At 38.0% G+C, this 16613-nt stretch overlaps 1 protein-coding gene across 7 annotated transcripts in view; it reads right to left on the reverse strand.

The window, feature by feature from the left end:
- pkp4 (plakophilin 4) overlaps positions 1–16613 on the reverse strand; it is a 74388-nt gene that overhangs the window by 37716 nt on the left and 20059 nt on the right. For all 7 annotated transcript variants that reach the window (XM_067514909.1, XM_067514906.1, XM_067514907.1 and 4 more), the window contains exon 3: positions 5945–6057. In XM_067514909.1, coding sequence (XP_067371010.1) covers positions 5945–6057 — 113 coding nt within the window. The remainder of the gene's footprint in view (positions 1–5944; positions 6058–16613) is intronic.

Genomic DNA, 16613 nt, shown 5'->3' on the forward strand with positions numbered 1-16613 from the left:
AATCTCCACACAAATGTAACCGTCTACAAATGGTCTATGATCATCACTATTAACCAAAACCTGCTTCTCTGAGAATCTCTCAGAGGGAATCTGTGGAACACTTTCTTCAATTTCTTACGAAACAACATAGATAAGAACAAACACAATCCATGCTGGCATGAACAAATCAACATTGTCTGGATGGCAACTGAAGAAATGATGGAGTGCATCACCGGGCAAGGTGGAGATAGGAAGACAATTATACCTAATTCTGTGGTGCACTTTCTGCTCTCAATCTTGCAATTAACTCATAAATAAAAAAAAACTTTTTTACTAGGAACTTCTTCAGTGGTGTGGTGATGAATTAGGTTTTTTATAGTTTTTTATATTAGACTCTTTTTATTTTTAAGAAACCCCCTCCCATTTTGATGTTCTTAAGTTCTATCTTAAAAATATTATAACATGATATGATATTATAACTGAAATATGGCTTGTAATTTTCTGGAAATAAAATTCATTTAATATAATTATCATACAAAACTGAAGTGTAATCAAATAAATATCTAACTAAATAAAGGGACGGAAATTAATCCTATAGAAAATTAAATTAGTAGTTAAATTAATAGTTTCAAATAAGTTTAGCCTTTGGTAGAAATGAAAGTGCAAAACTGACATGTGAGACATTATACGTATCTTATTGTTATGTTAATATCACCCTAATAGTTTTAATTAAAATAAGTACCTATGAAAACAATTAAAAACATTTTCTAAGGCTGTTATTTCAACAGGAGCTTTTTTATTTGCTGGTCATTATTATCTTGTATGTGATGTTGCTACTGCTGCTGTTTTCCATCGAAGGGGACACTCAATAAGCTTTAAAGAAGCTCAGAATTGTAATGAGCACACCAGCAACTAAAAAGAGGAAGTTGGTAGAGCGCCACTTAAACATGGCAGATGAAAAAGAAGAATAGCCCCTATAATGTTGGTATGCCAATGATGCTGCATATCGGCTGTGTGGCTGGGTAGAAGCAGTGTAAGGTTATTGTAAAACAACAACAGGCCTGACCCCTTTAGCCCATCACATATTAAAGTCATGTTCATTTATGATCATAATATAATACAAAGTATGACACACATAACTTGGTTTGACAAACCCGGACAATATCCGAAGCAGATTCTCTGGGCATTGTCCAGAGCTCATATGTGATAGAGTCTTAAGAAATTGGCTGGGTAAAATTTTGATCGAGGTCAAGTTTGAGGACTTGCCACACTATGCTTGTAGAAATGAAGGGGGTGGTCAACTCTGGAGGTGTCATGTAACATAAGGACTCCCATCAGCACCATTAAGTGAGCTGCAACCTCTGGTGTTGGCCTGCTGAGCTATTGAACCACCATTGAGTGTGACCTCAATAGATAAAACTAATCCCCATTCACACACAAATGTCTAGTGCGAGCCATTTCATTTGTCCTCCTCTGGCTTTAACAAAGGTGAAAAAATGTGACAAATATTTCCTTTTTAGGATCCATAGGAGGTTGTGGGCAGCTACTTTGGCTACGTGTTTTACTCTGCGAATATACCTATACAATCCCACCAAAACTATAGGAATGGCTAAACCAATTTGTGTTTATGATTAAATGAGATAGACCAGAAATAATAGGAATGTATTGCTATGCACTGCCATTACAAATGGCAATAAACCACATTTATTAGGATCAGTACTCAGCAATGACAGTCTTATTAATATAGTAATTACAGGATGGGGCGAAGTGTCAACTTAATCAATTACGTAAATAAGTTTATTTACGTAATGTGCGTCAACGCGTCATAATCAGGAAGTAAAAACTCGACTGCAATCGTCTAAAGCATGGATTCTTTTAAGTATTATTTAGGCACCTTTTAATGGACTGCTAGATTTTAGGTTACATACAGTTTAGTTACTCTTTTGTTACTTGTTGTGACTTAACTTTTTAAATGTATTTTCCTGTTGAATGGCTAAGTACAGCTTGCACAACATTCCTTTAACTTGAATGGAACAAGCTATTGTTTGTTAATTATATTGTACTTTAATAATAATTTGTAAAACACAGACAAGACTGGTCTATTTTTGGGTGGAATAATGCCCTGCAGTGCATACTTTGTCATATGTATGGTTTAAAGAGAAGATGATTGAATAGCTCAACAGCTTTCGGCTCGTCTCAAAGCAAAACCTGTTCTGCACGTTGATTTTTCTACAACTAATCCCTTTCCATTTTTTCCAGGCTTGGGATCGGCACCAAGGTTTCCCTTGGTTGCTGGGTGGTGCCACACTTGGTGGGATGGGATTCAAAACTGTTTCCATCTGCATCCCAACCCAATCCACTGATTCACCAGGCCCCGAAGAGAGAGAGAGAGAGAGAGAGAGAGAGAGAGAGAGAGAGAGAGAGAGAGAGAGAGAGAGAGAGAGAGAGAGAGAGAGAGAGAGAGAGAGAGAGAGATAAGCTTTTATTTTAGTCAATTTATTGTTATGTTAAATAAAATTTTAAAAAGACCTTAAAGGGGGAAAATAAGCTATAGATTCATCTTTTAATCAAAAAAATTATTGATCAACCAAAAAATCATAGTTATGCATAAATAATATGCATCCCTAAATATTAATTTCTATGTTTAGAAAATGTGCACAGTAGGACATAAACCTTTGGTAAAGAAGTGTTTCAACTCTAGCATGAAAATATTTTTTATTAAATGACACTTAATTGTTTTGAAACTCAAACCCAGAATTAGCCTGCAATGCAATAATCTATGATGTTTACAAATTACTTAAAACACCTCACTGGTAAAGGGCTGCGGTCTACTGAGTGCATTTTCTACAGCTCTCTCAGAATTTTTAAAAATGTTGCTCTTCATGCTCGATCATCTATTATTTCATTACTTCTCCTGATGTTTTAGGTTTATGCTGTGGTATTGTTTCAGTATCTGTATCAAGATATTTAGCTAGGTATTGATATAAAAGTCAAATGAGCAAGATACACAAACAGGTTGGCCGAGGGAAACAACAACAGCTGTTGAGAGAAGAACTGTGAAGAAAAACTCCCCCAGTGAAATGTTCAACAGAACAGGAGTAAAGGTAAGAAAGAATTCATGAGGAGAAATACAGTCATACCACAAGATGCAAACCCCTCATCAGCAGTAAGAATCAGAAAGTGAAGTTGGAATTTGCAAAAAAAAGTAGAGGAGCCACAAACGTTCTGGAACAAAGTTTTATGGTCTGCTGAAGATAAGATTAACCTCCAAAGTGATGAAAAGGCCAAGTGCGGAGGAAGATAGAATATGCTCACAAGCCAAACCATGCAAGCTTTGTGAAGCATGGTGAAGGTTGTGTCTTGCCTTGCGCTTGCATAGCTGCTTCTGGAACAGACCGAACAATCTCTATTGATGATTTAACTCATGATTGAAGCAGAATTAACTTCTGAATCTTTGAAAGAATTTCATCTGATATGCATTTCTTTAATCTTAATCCCAAAGGTCTTCAATGTACTGCAAAAATAATTTAATTGGACTAATACCTTGGGAGGGGACTGCATATAACAAGAGCAAAGTTAAAAATGTACATGGGAAACCTGCTTTAATATTGGAATAGAAAGACAAAAAGCCCCAACAATAAAAAACTACCAAAAAGCATTTAAAGACTCCTTAGTCCTAAGGTGGCACTGTTATTTTCCAACGTTTCTCATGAGTGAGTACATACAGGATAGCTGTATAAAACAAAGTGTATTTTATTTCCAAATATGATCACTGGCATTGCCGGATTCAATAAAACAGAGGCTAAAAAGACCACTTTTTAAATAAAGAAAAAATAAAAGAATATAGCATAGCTAACAAATTTCAGAGTTGGCATTTGGGCCTAGCAGCAGTTGAGGTTGCTCTATATCTGTACCTCTATAAAAGGGGACAAAAGGGAAATTGGCACTCTTATTCCAGAGAGCTGCAATCAGCTGGTAGTAGGCGGGTGCTTTTTGTAGCTATGCAGGCTGAAGTGCAAGAATGTATAAGGTAAGGGTAGCGGGCCTATTACAACAAAGACAGAAAAGACCACAGAGTGCTATCACAGCCCCTTTTAGGACCAAATGCCATGATCCATATATACCAGTTGCATCAATGTCCATTGGAGAAAGAATGCTACTCAAATCTGGCATCATTAGCAACTGACAAATTTCTAACATGGAAAAACATAATATAATATAAAGACTTTGGACATTTAGAAACTTGCTTGTAGCTGGTTATATTTCAAATATTGATTAGAGGAAGTGTAAAAAAAACAATGACTCCAAATGAGCTGATTAGATTAACTGGGTGCTCAACAAACCTTTACAGTTGCTTGTGTTGTTATCATGGTTCCAGTGTGTCAACAAAGCCGAGAGCTTTTATAATGTTATCCCTCTCAATAATCATCCAGCATGAGTGGACTATAAACAATTTAAATGGGAGTAAACTGACAGAGATAATGTTCACATAGATGTCCCATTTCAGCAGTCAGTCAATAAGTGTCACAAGCAGTTGCAGAAAGTTATCACACACAAAGTCTCCTTTCATTCAGCCTTTTACTACACACATACGTCCTCACGTGTAAAACACAGCAAAGAAATTAACCAACTGTAAACTGGTTAATTAAGTCCATGTAAATGCCATCAATATTCAAATATGGTTTCAGTTATTTAATACCTTAGTGCATTCAATCAAACTGCATCCTACATACAGAGATGATTTACTATTTAACTTAATGTCTCACCATCATATCCTTGTATCAGCAACCTTTGTGTAACCACAAACCTTTCAAGGCGACATATTCACACGCCATGAATAGAAGCAAATAAGCAAGCGCACAAAAGAATCATCGCATTAATAGTGCCTGCAAAATCTAACCATTGAGTAATCCCTTAAATGTCACAGTCTATGAACCGCTACTGTACTTTGTTTTAACTTGACCTAAAAGATGGCCAACATATTCATTGCTTAACAAGTGTACAGTAACTGCTACGTGGTTCATAATAAAAACAACCAAGCATTACAAAACATCTCCTATTTCATTCTCACATACTAAGATTTTTTTTGCTTTCTTTAGAAATCAATTTTGTCTAAATAAAAGTTTTATTCTGCTGATCTTGCTCGAAACCATTAATATACGTATCAGGAGCATAATAAATATTGTACAAATACAGGTATTGATTTTAAAAGTGGTTATTTGTCATTAGTGACAGTGTGCTTGTATATGGGTGCATTTCTACACAAGTTGTAACACACACAAATTCCATTGGGGCATACTAGTGTAAAACCTTTATAAAAGCTGGCCTACAAAACACACTGAGATACTGTACATGGTACTGAGCTTTACGAATGAACCTGACATGTCTGAGCAACAGCAGATAGGACAGAATGTGTGGTCGCTGAGGTGTGATGATCAGGCAGCCTTGTGTCTTAGCTGATGAAGTGGGAATGAATTCCCAGAACAAACTCTGTGGCTCTTTCACACTGACAGGAGTGCTTCACTGAGCAAACAACACTCCACTACCATGCAGATTCACAAACACATACACATGCTGTCACTGATAAAACTAAGCCTGTGAAGTCATTGTTCAGACCTCGTGTTTTTGTAGATTTTACTACCACAATTTAAACATGATAATAATTGCTATTTTTGTTCAGCAATCTACACTTAATAACTTATAATGACAAAGCTAAAACATATTTAAATTCTGCAAATGTATTAATCCAGGTTTCTGATTAGCTTAGGAGAAACTGGAGCATTTCTGTTCCTTTTAAAATAACAGGACAGATTTAAGCACTCTGGGTTGCTCCATCACTATGCCATAAGGTTACACTATGGAATATGGTCACCGCTGTGAAGGATGAAAAAGACATGTGTTGGATTGTGGTTTTGTGTGCGTGTGCATGTGTCTTTGTGTGTATGTTTATGCATCTTCTCATTACCTGCTGCTACAAGCGCCAGGCGACTCGGCCCCGACTCTGCATCTTTCCAGCTGATTGGCCACAATCTGCCTCTCCACTTCCAGCTCCCTGGTTAGCCGCTCAAACTGGAGCTCCTGCACAACAACCACAACAAAAAAGTCAAAGAACTGAAGGTTAGGAATTCATCATAATCACAGATAGATTTCTGTACAGATATGACAAATGTAAGCGTACCTATGAGAGACACAAGCTGACAGTTTGACAGCTTCTAACAGTTTTTACGATTTACCCAAAGATTGTAACAAACAAAGATAAAACAGCTCCTGCTATAACAACCTTCCAGGGTTATATAGCTCTGTCTGAGTATTACAAACCACTGTGTTCTGTTTTGGAATCTAAAAAAACAACAACCTGGTCTTCCACTATTACCTGGATCACATTTCATTGTCACCAGTATGTCAAACAACACACCCGCCGCCATCACAGCCTTGTTTTAACATGCGGCAAATGTCTGTCTGACTGCCAGCGAACACCACTAAGAACAAGCTTGCTCACAAGTAGCTCAAAAGAAAAAAAAGAGAAAACTAAGACAAGGTATATCCCCATACATTTATTTAAGTGTAAATACACACAGGCTATATGGTACTGCCATTTTTCCAGCCCACACAGAGAGATAAGTACCACTTCAGTGGGTGATATTTAGCCTTGGCGGCACTGTTCCTATGGGAGTTGAGTAGAAATCAGCATTTGACTAATTATCTAACTGAGGTTATTACTTGCACAGCTCTCCAGGTCCAAGAACTGCATCATGACACTCATAAAACATGCTAAGGGCCTTTTATGCACACACACACACATTTTCATACCTTAGAAATACCTTTTTACTCACCTACACAGCTCTCTGCAAGTCAAAGACTATTGCATTATATCACCAGCAGTTATGTTTTTTTACTTGCAAAAAGACCTCACTCACCACAGATCTATCCACAGATGGTAGTTGTTCCTTAGTGGTCCCATGCATGTTGCATGCAATGTCCTTTACCACAGTAAATAATATCCATAGCCAGCTCTATACATGCATAGACACACACAGGCTCAGAGCCCCCTTTTTGACCTGTCTGAGTTAGTTTAGTCACCCTAATCACCAAGACCAGCCTACTTTTCACACCTCCTTTCCCAGTGTTTCCTGAGGTTACACTGAAATTTCCCTTCACTATTGACTCACCCCTCCCCCAGACTATACACTTCACTGCACTCCTCCTATATGTCTCACTATGTGAAGCTTGAGTGCAGTTAGAAGGTGAATGCAGCAGGGGAAACTGTTAAGCCCTGCTTCCTTAATGGCATGTTTTCATGTGAATGGGGTATCCATGGACTGTCATAAACCAACACTTATGACATTTTGTGGTGTTTGTTTGCTACAATTTTTTCTTTCGATATATCCCATAAGTTATTGGTCACCACAGCAGATCATTTTGTCCGCATGTTGATTTGGAAATTTTTACGCCGGAAGAGTGGGGCGTGACCCTTCGACCCCATGGTCGGCCACTCTACCAGCTGAACCAATGCCTTCCCTATTGTTTGTATGCTACAAATAAATACGATAAAACAGAGCTTTATTCATTCCACATAAAGCCTTGCACCCAAGATGTCTAACGTATGTAGTGAAATTAATAATATACAGTGGTGAACAAAACAGGGTGGTACACTACAGGCAGGGTTTTATTCTATCCATAGTGCTGAGTGAGATGACTCCTCTAGTAAAACCATCAACTGATATCACATCAGTTTGACAATCTCCCAGTTATTGTTGATATGTCAAAATCAGTAATCAACATCTGAGGTCTCCTGCTGCTATGAATGCAGAACATTTATTTTAGCATAGAGTGTGTTTTGGCACATTTCTTTGACGATGAAGGTAAGTTTAATCTGATTTAATTTTAAGATTGCAACCGCATGTTGTGAATATCATTAGCCCCGCAACTCACAACTCTCTCTTAACCCCCAGATTTCATTTAATTTAGTTTCATAATCATCCAGGCATGATGTGGTGTATGAGATAACACGTCTTCCATTAATGGTTATATCTGTTACTTTCATCTACCTAATATTGGGAAGTGCAACTTTTAAATGAGCCCTGAACTAAAAATCTTCAGTAGATCTACACTATTAAAAACTGTGATGATGTGGAGTTCATATATTAACTTAAAAAAATAAAAATAGTGCTTTTTCATTTTTTTTTTTCAGGTTAAACACATTTTTCTCTTCTCCTAAAATACAAAATTTGTAAAATAAAAAAAAAAAAAAAGTGTTGCCAACTGATGGGATACACTTACAGGATAAGTACGGTACCAAAACTCAGATAGTTAGGTTAACTGGTGACTCTACATTGTCTCTAGGTAATGTGAGTGTGAATGGTTGTCTGTCTGTGAATGTTTCTCTTTGTTGGCCTAGATGTAGACTGGTGACATGACAGATTTGTATCCTAATATCCTAATATACTTTAGCAAAATTTAAAATCGATCTGCATAAGAATTAACACAGAATATGTTCACAGTTTATATACACACATTTTTATTAGTTGGTTGCAGACAGCAACAGTAATCTTTGACAAACACAATATGCTTCCACTTGAATTCAAATAATAAAAGAAATCTGTCATTGCTTTTAAAGCAGCTGCAGGAAATGTGTAGTTTACACTAAGAGCAACTTAAGGTGGAATTATACTTCTCCATCAATGCACGTAAATGTTAGCTTACCTACACAAAGAATGGAATTATCAATACCATAGGTCACAAAGGGCACAGCAGCTCCCAAATTCTAACAGTACATTGCGTGGAGAAGTGCATTGAACACGCAGATTGGATAATGTCGGGCGGTGGGGTTTAATCAGAAAGTTACAGGAAAAAAGCAGAATGGAAAAGAAGAAGACAGAATAAGAAGTTCACAGTTCATACCTCTCTAGATGTTCACACAGATTTTATACAATATTTATATTTGCTGTTTTAAATGTTTTTTAAATGGTCTTTGTCGTCTTTTTTTTTCCACTGTGTTTTGAGTTGCCATGCAAATAAAATGTCACCACTGAAAGACTGCACTTAGAATGCAACAGGGTCTCAGGAGAGCATTTTGAGATCTAGGTTTCAAAAAAGGAAGATTTAAAAAAAAAAAAATAGGAAAATAGAAAGGCAGGGTTTGATAGCATACTATACTTCACATGGGACATAAACTATTTGGTTACACAATTTACCATTTGGTCTTTAATATGACCACTCCTGTTATCTCGTAAAACATTTATACGTTTATTCAAGGACAGGAAATTTTAGTTACCTATATGTCTATCAAATACATGACGTCCTCATCTGAGCAATGAGTCCAGAAAACAAGGTAAAGCAGAGGCTTTACATACTTTCTTTTGTCATTGTACTTTTGTGCTCTCTACTTCTGTGAAATTCAGTTCAGTAGACCACATCTCAGCAGAGCATACTGCCGAGGAACCATTACACCCGTTTACATTTACAGACACTGAGTGAACACGTACTTTTAATGTCAGTTTCTGGATTGTTTGTTAAATATGGTACTTCCCCTTGTGGACATGTACATCTACCATGCAAGTATAACAGAAACACGTGTGTTAATGTATCCAAATGTAACCCCTGGATGTGGAGAACGGAAGTGTAATCCTGCTTTTACGCAGAAAACACCCTAACCTCCCTCTGCTCTGTCAGAAAGAGCAGAGGGAGGGAAACATAAAAGGCAAACTGTACTCTAACCCACAGTGATTTACTTAAATGCAGCCCAGTGGTCTATAAATGGGTGCATGGGAAAGAATTTATTTATTTATTCATTTTTTTGCCTTGGGCTGAAATGGCTAGAACTGTTGTAAGAATAAAAATGTCCATATCCGACATGATATACATTATAATAAAGGCATTTTATTTGACAGTTCATTTAATTTGCATATAACATAAAACATACAGTATATTCTAATAGAACCAAACTGAATAATTAAACACCAAAATTAAGTACTGAGCACACTGCATTTTATCATTAAGATTATCTTTATCCCTTTATCGTACAGCACAGGCCAGACTTAAGAAGCAGACTCCTCAGGAAATCATTCGGGCCATTCCCAGTGTCTTCTTTTACTTGATGCAACTACACATTCACAAGCTAACACAGGTTACACACTGGGGATCAGAACAGAGAGAGTGGCTCCAACGCTGAGCCTTCAAGAGATGAACCATCAATACTGTGACAAGTAACCTCCTACTGAGAGATTTTGTCACATGAAAGCTGACAACTTCAAACCTTCATTACAACCCTACATTCTTATGTTTTATAACACAAATGTGATTTAGTTTACATTATGAAAGTACAACAGACACACTCCTATATATTTCTATACAACATTTGTCAATATAACATTGTCAAAGAAAGAATTGCAAATTCAATTCAGGAGTTGCTGTTTAGACATAATGTATTCTAAAATGGTGGCTGTTATAAAACAATTTATTTAGTTATAGTTCTCGAGAGCTAAACTATTGCTCTTGGACACACCTCATCACATCTTCTCACAAATGTACACAGAACGTGAAGTTCACAAACGGTGGAGAATGTTGTCTCACAAACATCCAGGAACGAACCCTTCAAGTGATGCTTAATGCTTCAACATGATAGATTTGAAAGACATTATGACATCACTTCTGCACACATACTGGTGCAGCTATATCTTGTATGTATTTTTAGGGCTTTGCTAAAAAGATGGCTTCAAAAAAGAAAGCAGGGATATGTTGGGGCTATGGCATCAAGGTTTGGCATCAGGGGAGAAAGGACATTTAGTATTAGTGACAAAACTGTGATCCACATATGCATGCAGAGAGGGAGACAGAGGGAGACGTAATTCCAACAGCGATTCAGTGTTTCATGAAAACAAATCTGAAACCACTCTAGTGTGTAAGAACATAAGGTTAAAGAGACACAGGAAGGGGATAATGCATGGACATGCACATGTATAAAAGTGGGGAAGAGAGATTGAAAATGTAAACTAGGTGTAACTAAATATGTATTCTTGTGAGCCTGTTTCATATAAGAACTCCGGACAATGATAGGAGAATTCAGCCTCGGACATCGCCCTGAGTGGTGTTTCAGACGTGTAGCATATAGCGGGAGATCACACAAGTAAGAACCATCCTAAAGTGTGAAAATCTTCTTGATTTCCATGCACGATTAGCACCGACAGGAGGCACAACATGGGATGACTTAAATTGTGGGAAACTGGGTTTTTTTTTTACAGCACATCTAATTGAAAAAAAATGTTGTATCACTCAACTACACAGAAAGTTGAAATCTATTCTTCTAGTCTATTCTTGTCCGACCATATTTGCGCTTTTTTCTTTTAAGCTCAGAATCCAGTTGTTTGGTTTGGCAGTGTATTACTTAGTTGAGGCCAGCAACTTTTTTTCAATATTAGGGCTGTCCCAAATTCCAGTTTTTGGACTCCAGATCTTCAGTACTAATTGCAAACAATGACACTTCTATGAGTACATAAATAAACACATAAATATTTGGAGATGCAGCTTGATTGTAAATGAAAACAGAATCGTAAGCTGGCAACAGGAATACCCTAATAATGGACGTATGTGTGACAGATGCTCGTTGCCAAGCTAGTAAAACAGCTGACTGGATATTTCCCTGTACCTCTAATTCAAGATGGTAGTTAGGATGGATATTTCCTGTCTTCATTACGTAAAGTAGACCTATCATTTGCCTTTCTAGGTTTTCCGTTAAAAAGCCACAAGGAATATGGATTTAGTATATACATAATTATCTTACGATATACAGGGCTTTGTGTCAAAATGAAACCTGTTCTGAGGAAACAAGGATAAGGATCACACTTGTAAGAGGCGCTCATATTAGCAAGAGAGAAAGAGAGTGAGTACTTACTGCTATTGTTGATTCACTGCATTTCCCAAGCTTGGGCCTACAGTAAATTGGGTTGCCGGGAGTTGTAGAAAAGGAAACATTTCTTCTATTAACATAACAATCCACCAAGTCAGACTGAGCACAAGAGTAATGACCATTACACAGGGTTTGTGTATGTAATGGGTGTGGGCCCAGACTTGGTCCGTCCAAGGCTCGGTGTGGAAGGAGACGACAGGGACAATAGGTGGCTATCTTTCCTGTAGCAACAAGGGCTTGAAAGCTTCTTTTTTGCATTAAAATGTGGCTGTTGGGTCTTATTTGCCTTTAGACCAAGAGCTTAAATGGATCCCCGACCACTTTCAGCCTCAGAGAGAGACAGATGACATATGGCAGCATGCAATCAGTATATACACTTCCAGGTCATCTCTATACTTGTGGCTGACAATACATGACCCATTTGCATAAGTAAACAAAACACTATACTGTATATAATGTATGTATTTTTAAATAATTACATCATTACATTGGTAATACACTTTGCTTATATCTGTCCACATTCCAACACATATACAAAAATGTGTTAACCCATCTATCAAAGTGACATGTGTACATCAAAATGAATTACTGACAGATGCATCATTTTACCTGCTTTACTTGAAACTAGAACCCACAACACCCATGCTATATATAAGAAAAATGCTGAATTAGGATAATGTGATGCAGTGCCAGTGATGCATAAAAATTATGCTTGATTATTCTTGTAACTCAGCACCTTTCATTTTAATAATCTAATATAGAATAATAAGTGTGAGGTATACATTAGAGCAAACTTTGCCTAATCCTTGACAGTGAGTTTCTAAATTCCACTATTAATTAACACGAGAGATCTTATTCTTAATGCAGTTCTTATTACCTCAAGTGCAATTCAATCTGAATCTGTGGTTATGTATGTTTTGGTGTGATTCAGGCCGGGAAAAAAGGCTACATGTTCATTTGTGATGTCGTGGATGCATTTTGCATATCTAGGACAGATGTTTTTTCTCTTAACCAAAGATGAGAATCTACAAGAAATGTGTTTATTACGTGGCAATGAGGCTTGACAGCTCTGCACCCTCACTGCAGTGTCACAGATGCATTCCAAAGAGAGCCCAATGCTGCTGCACAGTGTGCGAATGACAGCAGAGGTTAAAGGATTTCTGCAGCAGCAGGGACAGAAAAGCAGGCCTGAGGTGTAAGCAAAGACAACAGGCCTCAGAACAGGTTGTGTGATCAAACCTGCAGGAACCATGCAGTGCAATTACTAATAAAAACAGACAAAGTCACCTTGCTAAAATACTAAGGTTAGGGGAAATTGGTTGCAGCTTCATGCCACCAGATTTGTGAGAAAGTAATTTATAAATAAAGTGGCCTGTTGAGGTAAGAGACTACGCAGCTGAAGGCATAGCTATAGGTGAGTCAAAGGGAGAAAATTGCTTTAGGACCTATAGCTGCATCAGAGCTTTTATACTGCATAAGCTGATAATGTGACAAGAGGCCACAAACATAAATGTGAAACACTATTCACTCTCAGATAATGGAAAAGCTAGTTTACAATAGGACATCATTTCTGCCAGATTTTCTGACAGGACAATACAAGTAGTTATACCAGGGAGAGTGTAGGGCTATAAAAATAATTAAAGAAAAATCTGTTAGGAGAACTGCTGTTAAGAGCAAATTGACACACTGGGGGAATGAAATTTAAGGTCAAACTAAGATAACCCTTTTGTTGATGCTGGGTTCCTAGATTTGGCTTTATGGTGTTGATCTCAGTCACCACTTCCAGTGACAAATCATATTTATCAACACTGTGATCTCTATGTGAGACCAGCTCACTTGTAATAAACGCAATTTTAAAATATCTAACTATAATCTTAATAATAATTTTATGTTTGTTGCATTTCAGATAACAAATGAGTAAGACCTTGGAGAACATTGGGTTTCTCTATATTTGAACATGAAAAGGAAGTTACAATTTGGTTTCATAATTAAAATGCCATTAGAGAAACTGTCATTTGTGTGGTGAACGCTATTAAAAGAGCTGTCATCTGTATTGGCAAGTGCACCACCTAGTACTTGGAACACAAAGAGCCTGGCAACAAAAGAAAGGCTGTCAATAATAAAGACAGAGGAAAGACTTTATGAGGGGGAGAATGAAAAGAAAAATGTGTGTCAATGTTTATGAGCAGATCCAACTGTTTTTTTCCCCACAAATTCTTTTGTTTGGATTTGTCAGTTTATTTGCTTATCCACTTTGACAGGCTTGACTCATTTATAATTGCTCAGTCACCTAAACTTTACAAAATGTATCAGTGATCCTTGTTGGTAAAGGGTGAACAGGAAAGGTAGTTTGTTAGCAATAGGGTGAATGTAGAACCTGCAAAAATACTGCAGCAGTGCACTCACACAGACATGTAGACCTGCAACTCACGTAGACCTCCGAACCTACAATTCCACTGGGAGATCAATAGGTTTGTGTCAGACAAAGAGAACATTGCTCTGGGACAAAACGAAGAGAAAAAGCAATCTAAAGACCATCAATCTGAAGGTTGATGTAGTGAACAAAAACTGCAGTGAGTATTGCAATCACTGGAGGATCAGTCATTAAGAAAAACTGTAAGATATTTGGGCAAAGCCCGACACAGACACTTGTAAACCTCACTGGTCTTTCACCCAATCAACTTCCCTACACTTTCACAGTGGGCGCATGTCTTTCCAAGGACAGCTCAACAGTATTTACGGTGTTTCCACTTTGCCGTATACAACTACTGCTCGCAATCAACCCATTCCATGTGCTATGGACGATGGCAATGATTAGAGCGAATAGTGATAGTGATAGTGATGATGATAATGACAGTGATAGTGATGAATATTAACAGGCTAGTTGAGGGGAAATCCCCAAGGGCTGGTTCAAAACTACAGCAACGTGCCAGGCCAGCCAGCCACACACACACACACGGGAGCAGATTATCTACCCTTCCTTTTTGTTTTCCTCTGCATTGACAGCCTCCTGCCACAGAGCTTTAGAGAACCATTCACAGGTGACAGCATCTCTGACTCTGTCTCTCCCCATCAGGCTCACATTCTCACTTTTGTCCTTTTCCCTTCACTCGCCACCCTCTGCGCCCTCGCTCAATATCTGAGCATTTTGTCCTTCCTCTGTATATCTGAGCACTCTCCTTCACCTGTATCCCTCCCTTCTGAGTCTGTCTCACGCTCTCCTCTCATTCTTGTTCTGCTCCCCCATGGGGTAATTGCTCAGAGCCAGGCTTCCATTTTTATGATTATAATCGAGGCCAGAATGCTTATGCCTCTAGATTTCTCCTTGCCTGTGTCACAGCAGCAGCACTAGGGAGAAGAAGGCAGATAAGACCCAGAGGAGTGGAGAAAATCACTAGTCGATTAATTAATTCAAGTCCTTATTTCGCCTATGGAGGTGGAACAGACAAATGCCTGTAGAGAGAAGTAAACCTTCCTGCTGCAAAGCATAATGGCAAAAACACTGACTTGGAGCTTTGCTCTGATCCCAAATATTAACCCCTTAAGCTAGGTCACTTATACAAAGATGAGTCTTGCTTTTTTAAAACAAGAAGAAGTGGGTAATATTTTCAGCCAGCTCATCAAGCCTGGAGTTGTAGCACTCAAAGCAAGGTCAGCTCACGGGTGTATGCTGTGTGACTCTAGTTTGCCAGGGAGAATCAGGAGGCAGCCAGATTTTTCATGCGTATTGAACTATAACAAAGTGGGAAAATTCCACTGTGGTGTTTTCTGCGAGGTGATGTACTGAAATACCATAGACAGCGTGCCTATGAGACCTTTTATGCCAGCCATGTGGTAGATATAGGCATGTCAGGCACAGCTAATAACAGCATTACTCTGAGGGCAAGTCTTATAATACAGAGGGAAAAGGAAAAAGTTTCCAAGGCACAAGCTTGTTACTAGAAATGATCTGCTCAACAGTGGTATAAGAGTCCACAGGCTAATTTGACCATAGTGTCACCACAACACAGAAAAAATAAAGAACAGTGTGTGATGTTCATGTGTGAAGTTAAAGTAAAAAGTCACTGAATAAGAACAGGGCTTTTGATCATGACCCTTTTAAAACAAAACATGTGGGGCTCAAATACTTTCAGCTTGTCCCTTTCAGGGCTCGCCACAGTCGCAACCCTCCCGTTTTATCCCCTCAATCTCTCTCCAACATCCAAAAACAAACATGCTATTCAAACAAGTTACTTTATATGTTGAGTCGTTAATAGTGTGAAAATGTGCAATGTTCCTGTAATACATCTTGACATTTCAAGAGTTCAGTTAATAATATAATGACTAAACTTTACATACTGGCTTTACTCTTTAACAATGTGTGAACTGTCAGAAAGAAGCATGTCTCACCATTGCCAACAATTGCCAGCATCCCAAGGCTGTAACACAAACGTAAGTAAAATAAACATAATGAGAATCCACTGAACTTATGTGGAGTTAATGCAACTAAAGGGCCCCTTGGTCGTGCATCTACTATTCTCCTGAGAGATGTTGTGGCAAGCTGAGATGAGGGCAAAGTAATCAATAAAGAAATGCTCTTTAAAGACCTGACTTCACAGTCATTGATGCATTCTCTGTTGGTGCCACAGACTGCTTTACTAGACAATCTCAGGCCTCCTTTATACTTACTTCAAAATCAAATTTGACTTGTTCTCAAAAGGCTGTTAATGGTGCTCGATGCAACAGTCAA

The sequence above is a fragment of the Channa argus genome, chromosome 9 (assembly GCF_033026475.1).
Source record: "Channa argus isolate prfri chromosome 9, Channa argus male v1.0, whole genome shotgun sequence".
Taxonomy (NCBI): domain Eukaryota; kingdom Metazoa; phylum Chordata; class Actinopteri; order Anabantiformes; family Channidae; genus Channa; species Channa argus.